We start from the raw sequence: 19,261 nt of genomic DNA, 5'->3' as shown, positions 1-19,261 counted from the left end.
GCCTTTACTGCATGTCTTTCCCCCCATCTCTCTCCCCATTTCCTGTCAGCCTACTGTCTGTCCCTCCATAGGATATATGGGATAACGGCAAAAGCCAAAAAAATAAAAATAAAAAGTGACATCCTTCCCAGCACTGGATTGGTAATCTGACAAAATGGCCATTTACTGGTAGGCCAATGCACCGATATATCATTTAATCTCAAATGTTTCATTAAGACTTGAAAAGGCAGAGCGCATATCTCCACCAGGCCGGGTTTGCTACCCAGAACCCACAAAATTCAATCATAGCCAATCGGAATGGCTCACTGATACATCTTTATCACTTCAGACATAATATGTATAACGATTTGTCATTTTGAGACAAAATCCATAGGAGTAAAAATAATGTCAGAAAATATCTAGTTTCACTAGATTTACGCTACATTGGGAGTTGCTCCATGATCTATGCTATGGAATCTCTTATCTAGAGTGACTTACAACAGTCAACAAACACATGATAGGGTCACATAAGTTACCACGTAGAGATCAAGTCTAGCATCTCTATAAACGGCACGCTATCTAAGTAGAATTTGTGGTCAAGCAATCAATATGTCTATCTAAATAACACAAGTATGTGTTATTTAGATAACACATACTTGTGTTATTTAGATAACTTGTGTTATCATAGTATACGCAAGTAGCGTCTATCAAAGTATAGACAAATGATAGCCTACAAGATAAGAGGAGTGATAGGGTGTGAGGTAGAACATGAAAAGGTGAGTTTTCAGACTACAGTGGGAAATGGGGAGTGAGTCTGCAGTCCTGACTGAGGTCATTCCACAGCTTGGGAGCCAGGAGGTAGAAGAGTCTAGGACGCTCGGAGCGTTGGCAAGGTTATTGTAGGGAAGGACAGACAGACGTCCCTGGTACACCGAGTACCAGGGACTCCATTTGATGGCCCTTCAAATGGAAAACCTCTCTCTCTCTCTCTCTCTCTCTGTCTTTAACATATTAAAGTAGGCTATCTTTTGGCTCTGACAGAGCTCTTGATAAAAGATTTCTTTTTAATATCAGTTTGTAGTTCAAAATGAGTTTTAGATTGAAAGCCATAAAATATTGATTGTAATTATCTCTCTCTCTCCTAATGTCTAGTCAAGCCAGGTTGTTGAGTTAGCAGTGGATCATTTGGCACATTGGATTATTGGATCATTTGGAAATCCACCTGGTAAATGTTAAGAAATCATGACACACGGGATGAGGAAACAAACATAGAAGTGGAGGCTAAACGAAAATCATGCCAGGAGAGACTTAGGTTAGGATGAGACCATGATGGACGCAGAGGGAGTCTATGAAGTGATTTGATTTCATACACATGGCACTCTTTATGCAGATTTGTCATTTCTGGATACCCAAAAATTCTATCTGAACCAGTTCTCTCCCTACATCTGAGCTGAGAAGACAGCACAAATTTCCTGCTTAAATTGGATAGTTTAATTGGACAGTTAACCTGCAGTCAGAGCTGAAAAGCTTAGCAGGCCAGTGGGACAAGCTGAACAAAGTATCATTGGATGAATATGCAACCAGGACAAAGTAAAGGTACTAGTGCTGTGATCATGTAATGCAATGAATTACCCATACTGTGATTAAATCAATCATGCCTCTCTCAGGATGCCATTGTTGTGTTCAGAGAGCCATACAGCCTTCTAAATTATGTATTATACAATACTGTTGTACATGCAACCATCTCTCTACCATTGTTCTAATCCAGAATATAAATTGGATTCTGTGATCATTAACTTAATCAATTATAATTCTCACCTTTATCTCTCTCTCTGTCTCCCCCTCTAACTCTCTTAAAGGTTGCCTTGTTTGAGGAGGAGACCAGTGTGAAGCTACATTCACACTGAGATGTTTAAATTGTAAAACAGCACTTCTAAAATGAAAATCATCTTTGTCCACATCTTTGTTGTAGCATCTGATCAGGATAATCGCTGTACATACTCCATGCCTGAAACAGGTCACATGACTTGTGTCTGTACTGAAAGGCATTAATGCTGTCATAGCATTTGGCCACAACACACAAAACATATGATTGACATTCTTAGGCTACTCAGCTCAGGTCTAGGACAGGAATGTGAATACTAAAAAATGTATTTGCATTTCATACTTTCATTTGTGTACAGTAGCTTTCCGCCTGCAGTGTCCACTGACTGGCACACCTAATGGCTGTACCAGAGCAAGTATGCAACTATGCATATGTTGCGGTTAATTGCGACCGCCAGCAGTACGACTTCCACAGTCTCACGGAGGAAACTGCGTTGCTGGCATGGGATCAACTTTGACCAAGAAATGCACAATGAAAAACAGGTATGGAGAACGTCATGGGAATGGGAATGTCAATATATGACCATATTGTGACAGTCTCATGTTAACCACATAATATAATATTAAGCTCCATATATGGAGCTGACCTGTTCTGACTTGTACCAGCTTGTACCCGGGCTCCCCCAGAGTTAGTGTCGAAGTGACCTTGAGCAAGACACTGAACCCCTAATTGCTCCTGATTTGCTGGTTGGTGCCTTGTATGGGTTCCGCCGCCATCAGTGTATGAATGTGTGTGTGTGTGTGTGTGTGTGTGTGTGTGTGTGTGTGTGTGTGTGTGTGTGTGTGTGTGTGTGTGTGTGTGTGTGTGTGTGAATGTAATGCACAATCTACGTAAAGCGCCTTGGATAAAGGCGTTATATAAATGCACCATTTACCATTTTATTGAATTATGTGCTTGTTTGAGTTTGACCTAGTGTAGGTGCTAGGTCCAAACATAGCTACAGTATGTGTTTTCAAATTAAAACATATTTGTGTCACTGCCTGTAAGTATACTTACATTTTAATAAATTATTTTAATCTTATTGTATTTTTTCTTTCATAATTATTTGTAGTTCTACTTGAGTAAGTTTGTAGAGAGAATAAGAGACTCTCCACAAGTGTGTTGTGCGGCTCTCCACCACCCTCTCCAGACAACTCACCTTCCCAGCAGCATCGGGGGCAGCTCTCTTCTGTAGGAGCAGGCTGGCAACCTCCATCTTGCCATACTTAGCTGCCACGTGCAGAGGACTGAAGCCTTTCTGTTGAGCACAAAGGGGAGACACATCGTCAACGTGAGACAGACACAGACTCAATGGTAGACCCTTGATTATCATAGTGGACATGTTTGCCTTTGTTGACTTAACTCTGTATCGATGAATCTTACTGCTGCTATCAATGTCATAGCATTGCTCACATTTAAAAAATGCACACTCTCAGGTTTGGCAATTCCTGTACTTTATTTTTTACATAAAGTTCCATTGGAGGTTAATGCACTGGTAAATGGGCCCCAGTGCCCATTAAAACCATTCAGTTCACAAATCATATTGCATTGTTTCAAAATGTACAAGTTAACAGCCACAGCTCTTTGATGGTCTTGAAAGGTTTCATTAGGCGAAAGGCTGAAATACCCGAGGTGCTAGAAAGGTTATGAGACATTTCAGGAAATCTTACGAGGCAAAGCAAGAATGAATACCAACCATAACATTTTGATCAAAAGTCTGGCAAGGGGTTTCTGCAGGAGAAATTATGTTCTGGCAAAGTATTTATAGTGCTTGTGCTGACTTTAGACAGCTAATATAAAACAGTAAACACATTGAATTCTCTCAGAAAAAAGAAAACTAATGAGGTTTATCATCTTCTCAGGATGTATGAAGTGTGGCAAAATGCACGGGTTTCACTTCATGGAATACAGTGAAATACCCTGAGATAATACAACAATGTGTCCTACATTCCCCAACATTTTCCATATCTATAAACGGCTGTCGTGTAATGTGATCATGTTAATTTTGGTTTCATATTCTCATGTGTCTCAGAATATTTTCCACAGGCATGCGGGTCTCTCACAGATACAAAAATAAACCTCTCATTTCACACCGAAACAATTGACCTGGTTTAACACAGAGCGATAACAGTGATACGCAGTGAGGAAGTCTAATAGATTAAGGTTTTATAGTTACTGTGTAAGGATGTATGGGCACTGAAATGACACACTTGATGGCATACAATCTCTAAAACAACACAAAACAGTATAGGGTCGGGTTCATTCTCTCTCCTAATTCACTTCAAAAATCTCTACTTTCTCTCTCTCTCTGTACTATGACATCATCCCCCAGGACAGCTGACTTAGGCTACGTCCCCAAAGATGCACAGAGAGCGAGAGAGAGAGAGAATAACACCATGGGGTTTACCCTTCATTAATCTTTGAGGTCACCTTCAAGGATAGCCCCTAGTAATAGCACACACGCACGCATGCACGCACACACACACACACACACACACACACACACACACACACACACACACACACACACACACACACACACACAATGTACAGTGCGGTATGTACCCATAGATGCATGCAAGCAAGCACGAGCGCACCAGCTGCACCTATGCACGACACACATGCACACAAACACAAACATACAGTACGTACGTACGCACGTACGTGCTCATCCAGTTCCCAGTGGTCTCCACTTGTCTCTTTGACCTTGGTGATGTATGCAATTAACCACAAGTGGAAGCACCAGAAAATGAGCTCCATTGTCAAGGTGACGTTATCTGGTCATGGCTTACTGAATGTATACGAAAAAATGTGCCTGTGGGTAAATAAGTAAATAACCATTTTAAATTACTCAGCAAACACTAATACCCACACTGTCCTGGGTGGTAATCACTGTAAACGTTGTATGACCTTACCAGCAATGGGAACGATTTTAGCTGAGCTGTTGTTTAGACAAACCTCCAATATTATACAATATGTCATCGGGGCCTATTTAGACCTTTACAACCATGTACTAATATAGTTAGTTTCATGGCAGCAAACTGCATGGAGGAGAGACATCTCTGTGGATGTTTGGTGGAAACAAGAGAGCAGAGCCTGCTAGTGGAGATAAATGGTACTGACACGGATGTTGTTTCTGGGGCTCTCCAGCAGTGTATGAGTCAGTGCGTGTGACAGAGAGAGTGAGAGAGAGCATCTATTCTGTAGAGAGAAAGAGAGAGAGAGAGAGAGAGAGAGAGAGAGAGCATCTATTCTGTAGAGAGAGAGAGAGAGAGAGAGAGAGAGAGAGAGAGAGAGAGAGAGCATCTATTCTGTAGCTGTCAGAGCAAGAGAGAGAGAGAGAGAGAGAGAGAGAGAGAGAGCATCTATTCTGTAGCTGTCAGAGCAAGAGACAGAGGCCATGGAGAGAGAGAGAGAGAGAGAGAGAGAGACACAGAGAGAGAGCATCTATTCTGTAGCTGTCAGAGCAAGAAGCAGAGGCCATGGAGAGAGAGAGAGAGAGAGAGAGAGAGAGAGAGAGAGAGAGAGAGCATCTATTCTGTAGCTGTCAGAGCAAGAGACAGAGGCCATGGAGAGAGAGAGAGAGAGAGAGAGAGAGACACAGAGAGAGAGCATCTATTCTGTAGCTGTCAGAGCAAGAAGCAGAGGCCATGGAGAGAGAGAGAGAGAGAGAGAGAGAGAGAGAGAGAGAGAGAGAGAGGGCGCTCCAACAATGTGTCATGTCAACTTGTGTGGAGAACAAGCCCTTAAATGGTTCAGATTGCCACCTCGGAAGTACAGCCTGTTCAGAACTCACATTCAATTTAAATTGGTGCCATTATATTTTATGCTCCTGTGATAAAATTCCAGAATTGTGGTATTTAATTTCCAAAATTCCATTCAGCCGCAGATTATTTGCTTTATGTGATGAATCCGTTATAAACACTATATACTTCATTGACCAGGGTCCCCTAGGGGTCTACTCCATACCCATTCTGTTTTCCCTCTACCTACAGAGTGACGAACATTTTCGTCACAGCTAAACACCTTATCCCTAAACTTCTTCGCCTTTTTTTTACTATTTTGAAAAACAGTGTGAGAAGTTTAGGGATAAGGGGTTTAGCTAGCGGTGACGAAAATGGAGCCCCAAATCTCTTGGCTGAATTAGTCGATCTAAAAGCTCACAACACGTTCCACGTGTAGATCATACATTTTCACAAAATGCTAGCTTATGTTTGCAAAATGTTAGCCTATTGTGACACGACCAGAATCGAGACATTAGGGCTAAGTTGGCTCCAAACTAGTATCATGATACAGGATGATACGGTCGACTTCACACTGAGCACGGCACTCGAGATGCGTAGGGGACCTTTTTGGAGTGTATACAGGATGTACAGTACATACAGTATGTATGTAAAATTGTGATATCGGGCCCTGACGATGCTGTGTCTACTGCCTACTGCCCTGCACTTGGCCCTAACAGACAAGGGAAAAACACAGGTCAGAATTGACAACAGCACCGCTTTTAACACCATCATTCCCCAACAGCTGATACTGATCAACAGGCCTCTTTGAAACTGGATTCTGGGCTTCCTCACCTGCAGGCCACAATAATGTCAGCACACAATGATGTCTGCTCTCGCATTATTTTTAAATGTTTTAAATGCCTTTTTGGCTCTTTTTAATGCGTCTGTTGTCTTTAAATGAGCACCATGAGTTGCAGAGCATTGTATTTTGCTCCCGTGTATGCCTACCCAGAAAGCCAAATGACATCATGATGTCGTTATGATAACGTCCTCCGTTCAGGACTAGGCCAGATCACAGCCCATATGGGGATGATCTTTATGTCATTTCCAGGACGTCTTCACCAGTTGAAAAAATATAGCTTATTCTGGGCCAGATCTGACTAGTTATGATATGACTTAAGTTGATCCGACTCTCTCTGATTCATCCAGGACATCTGTCTTAGTGGGCAGAATTTATGTTGTTTGAAATCAGGTGATATTGTGGGCCAGATCTGACTAGTCTTGGTTTGACTATCCTTTTATTACTCTATGACTACAGGACTAGAGGACTAGCCTACTGGACTAGCTTTCACATCGATTATAGACTCAGCTTGCTATTGCATAGCAGCTGGTAAAAAGAAAACCCAGATTCATCAGTAGCTGTACACTGATTTGTACACTGATTAATTAAGAAATAATGATACTGTTGATCAGAAGAAGAAAACACCTCAAAGGGTCAAACACATCTCAATCTGTAGGAGGATGTCAGTGAAGGATTTGGCTAAATGCCAGGCTCATTGAATGCCACTCAAATAAGTGAGAACCTGAGGACTCTGGGATGGCTGTCCACCACCGCAGAGTGGTTGACTTTACCAATACAATAGTCTAGCTGTCTCTGACTGTGCGCATGCATGCATGTCTACGTGAGTGTGTGTGTGTGTGTGTGTGTGTGTGTGTGTGTGTGTGTGTGTGTGTGTGTGTGTGTGTGTGTGTGTGTGTGTGTGATTGTGTGTGTTTCATATTTAGAAACTAGCGTGCACTACTAGGGGAAAATAACTTAATGCGACAATGTATAAAGCAGGGTTGAAGTGTGCATCTTGGTGCTGTGTGTGCAGGGCTGGACTGGCCACAGGTCGTACCGGGCATATTCCCGGTGGAATTGACAGGCAGGCAGGCCAATAGGCAGCAGGCCACCAGGAAAGGTCCGGGCGTGCTGCCATTCTGCCAGTGCCATCATGATAATTTCACTGTACCTGTATCAGTGAGTGACAAATAAACCCTCTACAAAGGGTTGTGTAGTTGTCTGTTGGTTTGTATCATTTATGTTGTTCTGTAAAAGTGGTGGTATTAGGGCTTTTTTTGTGTGTGTGTGTGTGCCTCGGCGGAGTGGCGGTAGAGTTTCTGCTATCTGCGTGCTGGTTGTGGTGGGCCGGTCTGGGCCAAATTCACGCGAAAATGACCGGGTCGAATTTTTTGTCCCAGTCCAGCCCTGTGTGTGTGTCATATCATAACCCAGGCTGACCTTTGTGGCAGAGGAGAGCGACGCGCCGTTCTCCAGCAGCATGGCGGCCACATCGTGGTGGCCCTCACGGGCGGCCAGGTGGAGGGGGGTGTAGCCCGACGTGGTGGCGGCGTTGGCCGAGGCGCCGCGCTGCAGCAGCTGCTGGACGATGTCCGCCTTGCCGAGCCGGCTGGAGATGTGGAGAGCAGTCTGGTCGTCCTGAAGAGAGACAAGGAAACGGAGGGGAGAGGGTCTTTTTTTTTTTTTTTTTAAGATATTTTTTTTGCGGCTTACGCCTTTTTATTGATTTTTGAAGGGACAGACAGTAGGCTGACAGGAAACGGGAGAGAGATGGGGGGATGACATGCAGTAAAGGCCGTGTCGGGTCCGGGAGTCGAACCCGCGGCACACTGCGACTGGATCACCAGTCCGGTGCCCAGACCGTTACGCTACGGCCTGGGCCAGGGGAGAGGGTCTTGAGTAATGCAATACTGCAGCAGCAGATCTAGTGTAGGAGAGAGCTGTGTTAAAAACGGACCACCTTGATGAGGGCATGAGGTGTGATTGGTATGTAGGTGAGCATGGCTGATTGATCAGCAGACTGACAGCTGATTACAGCTGAGCTTGTGCGACTCCCGTGCCCTGCATGAACTAACGCTATGCTTCATGAATCTGAATTCAAAGGGTTTTTCCTTTTTGGGTTGAACGCTGAGATTGATGGTTGCCTATGCATCCAGATCCAGGATTTGGACTTGTCTGACTTCAGTCACAGTAACCAGTGACTTGACTTGGACTATCTTGGTCTTGACTCAGACTTGGAGGTTTTAAACCATCTCATGGAAATTTGCAAAACCGTGGCAGAATAAGAACAACAAAAACAATTCAGTCAGGACAACTCAAGAATGGATGGAATATATATTGGGGGTGGGTGCGCAGCAGGTTTGTATACAGCAGCGTGCTGATACAGCAGCAGCAAGCAAGGAAGGAAGCAGGAGGAGGAATGCAAACCTCCGGTTAAAGTAGCCGGTATGAAGATGGAGTGAGTGTGTGATTGGCTGAGTGAATCATGTGAATGAGAGCGTGATGCTGAGGTGGCCCAATTAACGGCCGGCAGCGACTGCACTGAGGTTCCCTGACTGAACTTGCTCTGCGCATGTCTACGACAGGCCCAAATGCTCATTAGTGTTTCAGAAGAACCCTTCACAAAGTAAGAGGAGGTATCGATTATGTGTTCTAACCTTGGCTCTGATCTCCACCTTGGCTCCGTTCTGCAGCAGGTATCGAACCACGTCTGCCTGGCCTGCCCTGGCAGCCATATGAAGAGCCGTCTCACCTCGCTGGACGCACGCACAAACACGCGCACACGCACACGCACATGCACATGCACACGCACACGCACACACACACACACACACACACACACACACACACACACACACACACACACACACACACACACACACACACACACACACTTTAAAATTTAAAATGGATACGCTTAGCTGATGCATTATGACTTCCAAAGTGGCAGCATGCTGCTACATAGCTAATCACATCAGTGTTTGTGTTTTTTTATAGTTTACCAGTCATCAAACCATTTCTCAAGAAACGTTACACTACCTGAATAAAACAAAACAACAGAATTATACATCCAAAATGATGGAATGAGCGTTCTAAAAGGACCAGAGGATGTTGTTACTGTCCACCTACCACGTTAGTGGTGTTGGGCGACGCTCCGTGGTGCGTCAGGGCGTTGACGATGTTCTCGTGGCCCATGAAGGCTGCCACGTGGATGGGCGTCAGGCCAGACTGCAGGTGAAACATACAGTACGTATACAGTACATGGTGGGTTTTCTTTAAGGATGACATCGACCATCTATTCACAACCAAACCATGTCAGCTAGAGGTCTGTACAGATATTTAAAAAGTTACAAAATATAAAGAAATAGCTACATCTACATTTTCACAACGTGTCACACAGCGGACAATTGCCGATCAACAAGCTCACATTGTGAGCTTGTTTTTTTTTTTTTTTTTTGCGGCTTACGCCTTTTATTCGTTTTTTTTTGAAGGGACAGACAGTAGGCTGACAGGAAACGGGAGAGAGATGGGGGAAGACATGCAGTAAAGGCCGTGTCGGGCTCGGGAGTCGAACCCGCGGCACACTGCGACTGGATTACCAGTCGGGTGCCCAGACGGTTACGCCACCGCCTGGGCCATTGTGAGCTTGTTGATCGGCAATTGTCCGCTGTTTGTCGTACTATGAAGTATATACTATAAGTATATAGGGTTTACGTGGTTCAACATCCACGTAGAATCCATGTACAGAGCTAGTCCTGTATACAGTACTTAGTAGGCTAAAGTCAATCCAGTCCATTTGTGTACCTCAGTGACAGCCTGGATGGAAGCTCCGTGTTTTAACAGCAGTTCCATCACTTTGACCCGGTTCTTCTTGCAGGCGATGTGCAGTGGGGTGAAACCGTTCTGTGCACACACACACACACACACGCACACACACACACACACACACACGCACACACACACACACACACACACACACACACACACACACACACACACACACACACACACACACACAAATACACAAATGAAACCATGCATGAAAACCTTGGCTCAAGCTTAAAAAAGAGTAAAATGACTAATCTGACAGGAAGCAAGTGACTTGGCAGGGAAAGTGACAGTTCTCACACACACACACACACACACACACACACACACACACACACACACACACACACACACACACACACACACACACACACACACACACACACACACACACACACACACACACACACACACACTTCTTTTTGCTTTCCCCTCTATCTATAGTAGATATCTGTCGTTCATTTTTATTACATTTATTTTTAAGATTTTCTAAAATGTAAAAGCTCAAAGCTCACTGATTGTATGCATTGCAATGCCACCCGCTTTGAATATTATCAACCCATAATCACCAATATGTTCCATATAAGACCATGCAATGGACATTTCCTACGCGGAAGTTAAATTACAGGTACTGCCTCTGAAGCGAAAACAACAACTAAACAACAACTTTGCTTATGCGGCCGGTTAAGACTGAGGTTAGGGTTAGAGTTACGTTTCTGGTTTAAGGACTTCAGTGTTTTGTACCATACAAAAGGGTTAGGGTTAGAGTTAGGGTTAGATTTATGGTTAGGTTGAGTAATAGGCCAGTAGTCGGACAACGCGATCAACACAACGTCGGACAATGGCTGACAACAAATGTCAATATGTAGGAAATGTCCATACTTGCTCCATTTCATGGTCTTGATAAGGGCTGATGACAGAGATAAAATCATCTGATAACATCCAAAACCACTAGCAATGCAATGCTCCGGGCATAACATAGACACCCGCCCCTTCATCCTTACCAGGGCCTTGGCATTGGGGTTGGCCTTCTTGTCCACAATGAGCTTGGCCGCCTTGTAGTGGCCGCAGTGCGCGGCCACGTGCAGCGCCGTCAGGTAGTCGTTGGTCACGTCGTCCACGGGCACGTCGTGCTGCAGCAGCAGCTGCACGCAGTTCTGGTGGTCGCCCTGCGTGGCCATGTGGAGCGGGGACAGGCCGTTCTACAGGGCGGGAGGGACGGAGGGGCGGTGGGATGCGGGGAAAGGGAGAGAGAGAGGGAGGGAGGGAGGGAGGGAGAGAGAGAAAGAGAGAGAGAGCGCCAGACAGGGCAAGGCGAAGATGGAAATGGAGAGAGAGAGAGAGAAGAGAGAGAAGAAGAGAGAAAACGAGACACGAACACACACACACACACACACACGACGCGGACAGACAGATGATGGACACACGGACATGGACAGGCGTTAGGGTGACGCGGTTGCGCGCTGCGGAGGAGCGCTGTGAAGGCAGATGTGGTGGGTTCTGAACTGAGCATTGTTATAACGAGGACATTACAACAATGTCTTGGGTTCTGTTACGCTGGTGGTCCCGTGCGGAGGGGAGGGGGGAGGGGGCTACGCCGCCACCTCGGGCTGGTCTGGTGGGGAGGTCGCACAATCGTTATGGAGACAGTGCTGCACAACACTAGAGCAACAGCGACATAACAGCTACTAACAGCCTTTATCAGTTGTAAAATGTGTTAATTCTTCAATGGTTTTACGGTACCAAGACCATATTCATACTTATTATCGAAAATGCTGTGTCAAATGAAATATGAGCCTGTTATAGTTCTATACTATTGTATGTCCAGTAAGCAAACAAACAATAATCCTATGATTGGTTTCCTAGACAGAGTAAAGTAAAGCTAGAAGCTGACTCATCACATCAGTAGCTACCTTGGTCTTGGACAGGATTGGAGCCCCTCTGTCTAGGAGGATCTCGACCACCTGCTCATGGCCGCTTCTTGCCCCGCAGTGGAGCGGCGTCAGACCATCCTGACACCATGAAGAGCGATAACAAGAGAAAGAAAGAGTGAGAGAATATATAAACTTTATTACAGGCTCATGGCCCACAGGGTAAAAACATACAATACATACAATACATAAAAAAAGGTAAAATAAAAAAAATAAGTTATCCAGCCCCTCAGGGAACAAATCAAAAGAGGCACTCGTGCCAGCGTCCTCTGATGGTGGATGTGAACCTGACAGAGCTACAGAGAGGGTCTGTCATCAGCCGTATTAATCCATTCAAGGAGCGGTCCAGTCTACACATGAATTTGTAGGTAAGGTTCCTCAAGAGGGCCATGAAGGTGGTGAGTCCTAGTGTACAGAATAGTGCACTAGCTCTAGTGCTCCTGGGTTTCTTGAGTAGAATGCGCAGACAGTCATTGTAGGCTACTTGCAGCTTGCGCAAGCTCTCCTTTTTAAAGTTCACCCACAATGGGGCAGTATAGAGGGGGGTGCAGTACGCTCTAAACAGGTTAACCTTAACATCAGTTGTACAGTGGTGAAATTTGCGAACCAGCATGTTTGCTTGCACATAAAGCATTCTCCTCTGTCTATACATGTCTTCATCATCATCTAGTGTATCTGTGATGATGTGACCAAGATATTTAGCACTTTTAGCTACATTTACAGTCTGACCAGACAGGTAAAAATGTGGGAACCTGAGCTCCGAGTCATCCTTCGTTCTACATATCAGGACCATGCTCTTCTTAGCATTATACTTAATATTAAAGTCCAGCCCATAATTAGAGCAGATATTGAGCAGATGTTGGAATCCGCTGCTACTAGGGGATATTAAGCTCAGGTCGTCCGCGTACATAAAGTGGTTAATTAGAGTATCACCAATCATACACCCAGTATTGCACTCTTCTAGCTGCTTTGATAGGCCGTCCATATATAAATTAAAGAGGGCCCCGAAAGGGGGCAGATAGGGTGTTGCCCCATTTGACCTGCATTTGCTGGTTGGCATACCAGTAGACCAATATACGTATTAAATTACTGGGCACACCCCTAAGCTTGAGCTTATTAAAAAGCTTATAATGATGAATAAGATCAAAAGCACGGGAAGCATCAATAAGACCAACAAACATAGTAGAACCCTGCTTTCTATAATGAGAGAGAGACAGAAAGAGAGAGAGAGGGAGAGGTTATATTTTACATGTTTTGGGTTTTTTTCCCAAGCTTGCAGTCGCAGAGCTGATTAATGATCGGACTTACTAGTCTAGTCCAGTGGCGTTTCCAGGAATGACATTTTGGGCAGGCAAGATGTGTTAATTGTCGTTCCACCGTGCACAATCGTAGCACTAAAAGTTTTCAAAGAGATATACCTGCCAGACGAGTACAAAGGCTGAAAGGCATGCATTTACATTCCAATGGGTGATTGAGGGTCGCTCTACCGCAACGGCCAATCAGCTGTCCACTAATAATTCTCAGTTTTTGTCGTCTCTTTTTTCTCATTGTATGGATTTTGGCCAGGCAGAAATTGATTTGGACAGGCGGACGGACGCCTGTCCTCGCCTTATTGTAGATACACCACTGGTCTAGTCACATGGTCTAGTGGCAAGATTTTCATGATTGGCTGGCCTCTAAGCCAATGGGAGACTAACCCTGTACGGCCAATATGACACTAAGCCCACTCTCCTCTCCCCCACCGCACCATGACTAGAGACTGCAAACTCGACTACATAAAGCCTCACTAAAGGTACAATGTGCAAGAGAATGGTTTTGTGTGGAAGATGCAGTGCTGTGATTTTTGTATTTATGTGTTTATGAGGTGACAGTACATCATTAGACCCCTTGGTGTGGTTGTTATATGCAATGATGTCTCCCCTTTGTATTTAGGGTTTCTTCCTGGCGGCTTAAACCTTGACAGTCAAACGTGCAAAACAATGAGAAAACAGTGATATAGTGACATCACAATATCATCCCCTCCCTTAACCCCTCCCACTTTATCATACAACCACAGCTGTGGGTGCGTCTTCACTTCAGGTGGATCACCACCCATCACCGGCGAAAACTATCATCATAACTGATGATCATGTTTTAGGGTGGGGCCTGACCCACTCCACTTTACCGAGTCAGAGAATAACAACTTTAGAGGCCTCATGGTTTAGTCTCATGATGTGTAGGGCTATTGAAAGTCTTCATCTATCTGTCCTCTAGTCTGGCGTCTCACCTTCGTCTTGGCGTCTATTTTGGACCCTCTGTCTAGCAGCAGCTTCACCATGTTGCTATTTCCTCTTTTAGATGCTACATGGAGTGGTGTGATGTCATTCTAAGAGGACAAGAAGAGAGTTACAGCAGTTTAACAATTCACAATAAGCTACACTTAGTACAAACATTTAAAAAATCCTGAAGTGAGTTCATTGCACTTTTGTGACTTGGAAGCTAATTCTTCTGAGTTGCTACTGAGGTGAGGATGCACCTAAGAAGGCTATTTACTCAAGTATTCCTATTATGAGTGTGAATCCCCAACAACACTGTAGAGGATTATTTAACACAAATAGATATAATTATGCGACTATACTGTAGTGTCTACTGTATATTGTGTGGTTCCACAAAAAAAGCCGTAGCATTTTTCCCATAGATATTTAAAAAAAGACTCCCGCATTTGAAGTGTGCGGGAGTCCCTTCTTTTTCAATATGTCGGGCACTTGACTGTCCCTCTCCTACGCACCTGTAGGCGCCTGCAAGCAAGGCCAAGCCTTGCTTTTTATTCCATAGAGGTTTCAAAAAATATTTATAGCAATTATTTTAGGCCTAGAATCAAGCGATCCAGGATTGTGGTGAATCATAACCATAAAACCTTTAATTCCGTGAGTGGAAAAAAAAGTATTTATTAAATATAGTATATCATACAGTAAGAGAAGAGTGCACGCAGGGTGAGCGGGGGTCAGATCAACATTAATTCTGTACTAGCATTATATGGAGTGTATCTTGAGTGTACAGGATTTGATGAGGTCAGATCAATATTATGGAATGTCAGAACAGGTCAGCTCCATATATGGAGATCTAAGGGTGGCAGTGAGGGCAGTGACTTGAGTGTACAGAGTTTGATGAGGGCCCAGGTAGGGCCGGGCCTTAATTTTCGAGACTGTTGAGAACTCTAGTTTTCGCCGGCTGCCAGGCGCAGCTGCACGAATAACTTTGGGGCGGGCCCGTCTAGAGTTTAAATGGACAGGTATCAGTCAAAAGGTAACTTTCCTACAGTACGAAGAGGAAGGACGGGTGGGGAAGGATAAACATTTGGAATGTCAGAACAGGTCAGCTCCATATATAGAGATCTAAGGGTCTGAGGTTTGAGGTCATTTGTAGAGTTGCTGGCAGGCTCCATGTGCAAATCTAGGTGATGATCCAGTCTTCTCCATGTATGGCTATCCAGGGTTTGATGAGGTCAGTGTCGTGATCTTATATGCAGCGTGTCACGAGGCGTGACGGACTGACGGCCATATTCTAGTGGCGTGACGTGTCACGAGGCGTGATGGACTGACAATCATATATGGATGTGTGACCGACTGACCGGTTTTGCAGGTTTTCATAGTAATCTGTGACCTATGGTCGCAATACATATTATTATAGCCTGGTGGATTAGGCTTAAAATGATTGATATAAATATTTGTGTTAATCTCTATGGGAAAAATGCATTGGTTTTATTTGTTTGTGGAACCACAGAATGGCCACCACTGCTATGCCCTGGCTAATATAGTCTCATGTTGTAGTGTTACGCCACAGGCCAGAAGCACTGCCATCACTGTCAATACCAACATAAACACCAACACTTTCTCAGATGTGGTGAGATAATAATAATTACAGGCCATCGTTGACTCTCATTAGCTAATGTCTAATGTTGCAACAAATAGTTTTAATGGCACGCGTGGCTGAATTACTATGTAAATACCATAGTAAATAAATGCTAATTCTGCACTGCACTTGCTGGTGTCAGCAGCCGAGAGGCAGTGGCTGAGATAACACTTGGATGTTTTATTCATCAGGGCAGTGGGGCCTTTAGGCATTCAGCTGATGCTTATCCAGAGTAACTTCATTCCTACAGTACAGTAAAAAGAAACATGAAAAAATATATATATACAAATCAAGAATGACTATCTTTTGCAAGTAGCCTAGTAGGTAAAATTTACCATGATGTAAGAGTACGAAAACAGAAAACAAAAAAGGACTTCAAAAAGGACTATTTGGGCCAAACACAGTGTATGTAATGCCCCTTCTGGTCAGCAGAGGGCATGTGAGACTCACTCTGGCCATGAAGTCGACAGCAGCCCCTCTGTTCAGCAGCAGCGTGGCTACATTGATGTTGCCATAGTGAGCAGCGATGTGGAGAGGAGTGAAACCACTCTGAGAGAGAGGGGGAAAAAAACACGCACATGCACACACGCGCACACGCACACACACACGCACACACACACACACACACACACACACACACACACACACACACACACACACACACACACACACACACACACACACACACACACACACACACACACACACAACAAATGCACACATGGGAACAAACAGATGAACATGTGCACATAGAAACAAACAACATGTATGCACATTGCAGAGGCATGGACACACGTGTGCACAAACACACACACACACACACACACACACACACACACACACACACACACACGCACACCACCACCACAGACAAGGAAACAAAAACAAAGGTTAGGAGCTTGATATCAATGTCATTCACAAAGTCTACAATTGCAGGAGACTATTTGTCTATACTACAATAGAAGATACACAGCATTCTCATGTGTCTACAATCACAGTACATTCAACTAGGATGCACTCTGCATATACCATACACGTACACACTCATATGACTTTACTCAATCTGGCAGAGAAAGCCTTTTTTGGAACAGAAACATCAAACATGGGGCCAATATGCTACATTGACACGTAGTAGACTCTACTACGCTACTACGCTGAGTAGTACACTCTACTAAGTAGAGTGTTACATTCAGAATTCAGTATTGTTGAACACAGGCCGTTCACAATGCTGAATGCTGCCACACAGGGGAAGTTACACTCACAGTTACGATCACATAATGTTGACACAACACCACCAACTGTCAAAATACCTATTAAGTATATGGAAGGTTTCTGACAATGAAACCACATCAAAACCAACAACGTTGTCCAATGACTGTGTCGCTCGCCGAAAACAAGCCTCACATTTTTCATTTAGAAATCTGTCAAATGTTTAATGAGCGACACCGTCGTACGACAAAGTATGAATTAGGCTTCAGAGATAAGGTTAAAGTTATGGGTTGTTATTTAGCAATGTTTTGTTACGTTTAACATTCAGCAATGCCCCCTCAACTGCTGTAAATGTACATCTATTTGCTAATGGCTTGAATTGGTGTACATGTAGCTTCCTATCTCGTAAAAACCCATGGCTTAGTGTCAAACAGCTGTGAAAGCAACTCCTTGAAGCTGTGAGTGTTAATTTAACTCAGAGAATGTACTATACAAATGTTACGGGTTCCATTTTAGATTTCGATTAGTCCAATCGATGGAGGAATTTCACACCAACCTCTCCAATAACAAGTGATCCCCATTTAAATTAACTATTCGTCCTGCAGAAAGCAGATGTCATATAGATGTGTATCCACTATCCCTACGTTTGCTCTACACATCCAAAACAAACACGCTGCAATGTGGACAACTAATAGCTGATATTTTCACATTTGAAAACGGATATTGATTCAACGGAAATGGAAGGGGATAATCCGAACTTGGCTGTGTTGATCAGGGAGATTATATTTAGTTTGTCATCACTTTCTTCCATCAGAGTGTTACTGTTTTCATCATGCTCGGCATTGTGGACTTTACATTTTCATGTCAGCCAAAACAACCAGCCTGCCAGCCAGCGAGCTGGCCGAAAGCCCAGACAGAGGACAGTCTCCTGGATTTGATGTGACCAATGGGTCCTTCTATTCCCTTAGAAATAGTTTTGAGCTAGCCTGCTCCTAGCTTGTATGGGTCCCATGCAGAATACATAAGCGGTTGAATATGAAGATGGATGGATGGGAATTTGTAAGGCAGACTAGTCGTAAATTAATTAGACTAGTTGTCTAGCTCAGCTGTCACTGGAAGGCTGGGTTCCTTTCATATTTGTTGGCCATGCATGATGCCATGGCTAAAGTACTGCTCTTAACATTCTGATGAATGATAACCAGTAACCGCGTTGCTTGTGGTATTATTGACTACGTTCACATTATGACAGCCATTTTGCTCTTATTTCATACTGAAGATGTGACACATTTGACCATCCCTTGAGTACAGTATGTAGTAAGAGCAAAATGAGCATGCCATTACGCCGCCTTGTGTTGCCATGCCATCTTGTTAATCAGTTTCATGTATTGTCACAGGACCTTCACAAGGAATGTGACAACAAGAGGTTAAAGGTGAAGCAGGAGAAGCCATGAAACCATTATACTTCAGGGGTCCCTTGGTACCCCAATCCTCCAGCCATAGAACAAACATTGTTTACAGTTAGTACACCAGCATTAGCAAGACATGCGAGATTATTCTGCCTAGTCTCGCATATAGCCAGATGATCGTATGATCTCCTCTTAGGCAGAGATCTTCTGATTGTCTGGCTATGGGAGACTACATGCTGCCTAGTCTCGTGTTGCAGCTACTGATACAGTACGTCTGGTGAAATCTAAATTCAATTGAGCGGTTAGAACAATAGAGAAAAACAGCTGACGAACCCACAATTATTGTTCTGAACACAAATCATGTCACTGTCCCAATATGAAAAACCGCCCTAATGGCTCTGCACTGCAGTTAAGTTTTAAATCTCTGAATTGTTTCCCAGTTTTTTGCCCATACATTGAATTTAGATGTCACCAGACATCAGTAGGCAGGGATGTCTGATCTCCTGTCTTTGCAAGACCATACTGTATGCTACCTATATCACTATGAGCAACAACAGATATCCACTGCCCCATTGCTACATGAACGA

At 44.0% G+C, this 19,261-nt stretch overlaps 1 protein-coding gene across 8 annotated transcripts in view; it reads right to left on the bottom strand.

Annotated features, from left to right (window-relative positions):
• Positions 1-19,261, bottom strand: part of LOC310865933 (ankyrin-3-like) — a gene marked incomplete at its 5' end in the record, with an annotated part of 151,013 nt that overhangs the window by 61,818 nt on the left and 69,934 nt on the right. For all 8 annotated transcript variants that reach the window (XM_083775133.1, XM_083775134.1, XM_083775137.1 and 5 more), the window contains 9 exons: positions 3,003-3,101; positions 7,850-8,047; positions 9,067-9,165; positions 9,539-9,637; positions 10,214-10,312; positions 11,242-11,439; positions 12,151-12,249; positions 14,435-14,533; positions 16,510-16,608. In XM_083775133.1, coding sequence (XP_083631259.1) covers positions 3,003-3,101; positions 7,850-8,047; positions 9,067-9,165; positions 9,539-9,637; positions 10,214-10,312; positions 11,242-11,439; positions 12,151-12,249; positions 14,435-14,533; positions 16,510-16,608 — 1,089 coding nt within the window. The remainder of the gene's footprint in view (positions 1-3,002; positions 3,102-7,849; positions 8,048-9,066; positions 9,166-9,538; positions 9,638-10,213; positions 10,313-11,241; positions 11,440-12,150; positions 12,250-14,434; positions 14,534-16,509; positions 16,609-19,261) is intronic.

Source organism: Protomyctophum parallelum, assembly GCF_964188405.1.
Source record: "Protomyctophum parallelum genome assembly, chromosome: 10".
In the NCBI taxonomy this organism is placed as follows: Eukaryota; Metazoa; Chordata; class Actinopteri; order Myctophiformes; family Myctophidae; genus Protomyctophum; species Protomyctophum parallelum.
Note: the sequence above shows the minus strand (reverse complement) of the source record. Positions and strands in the feature narration are given on the sequence as shown.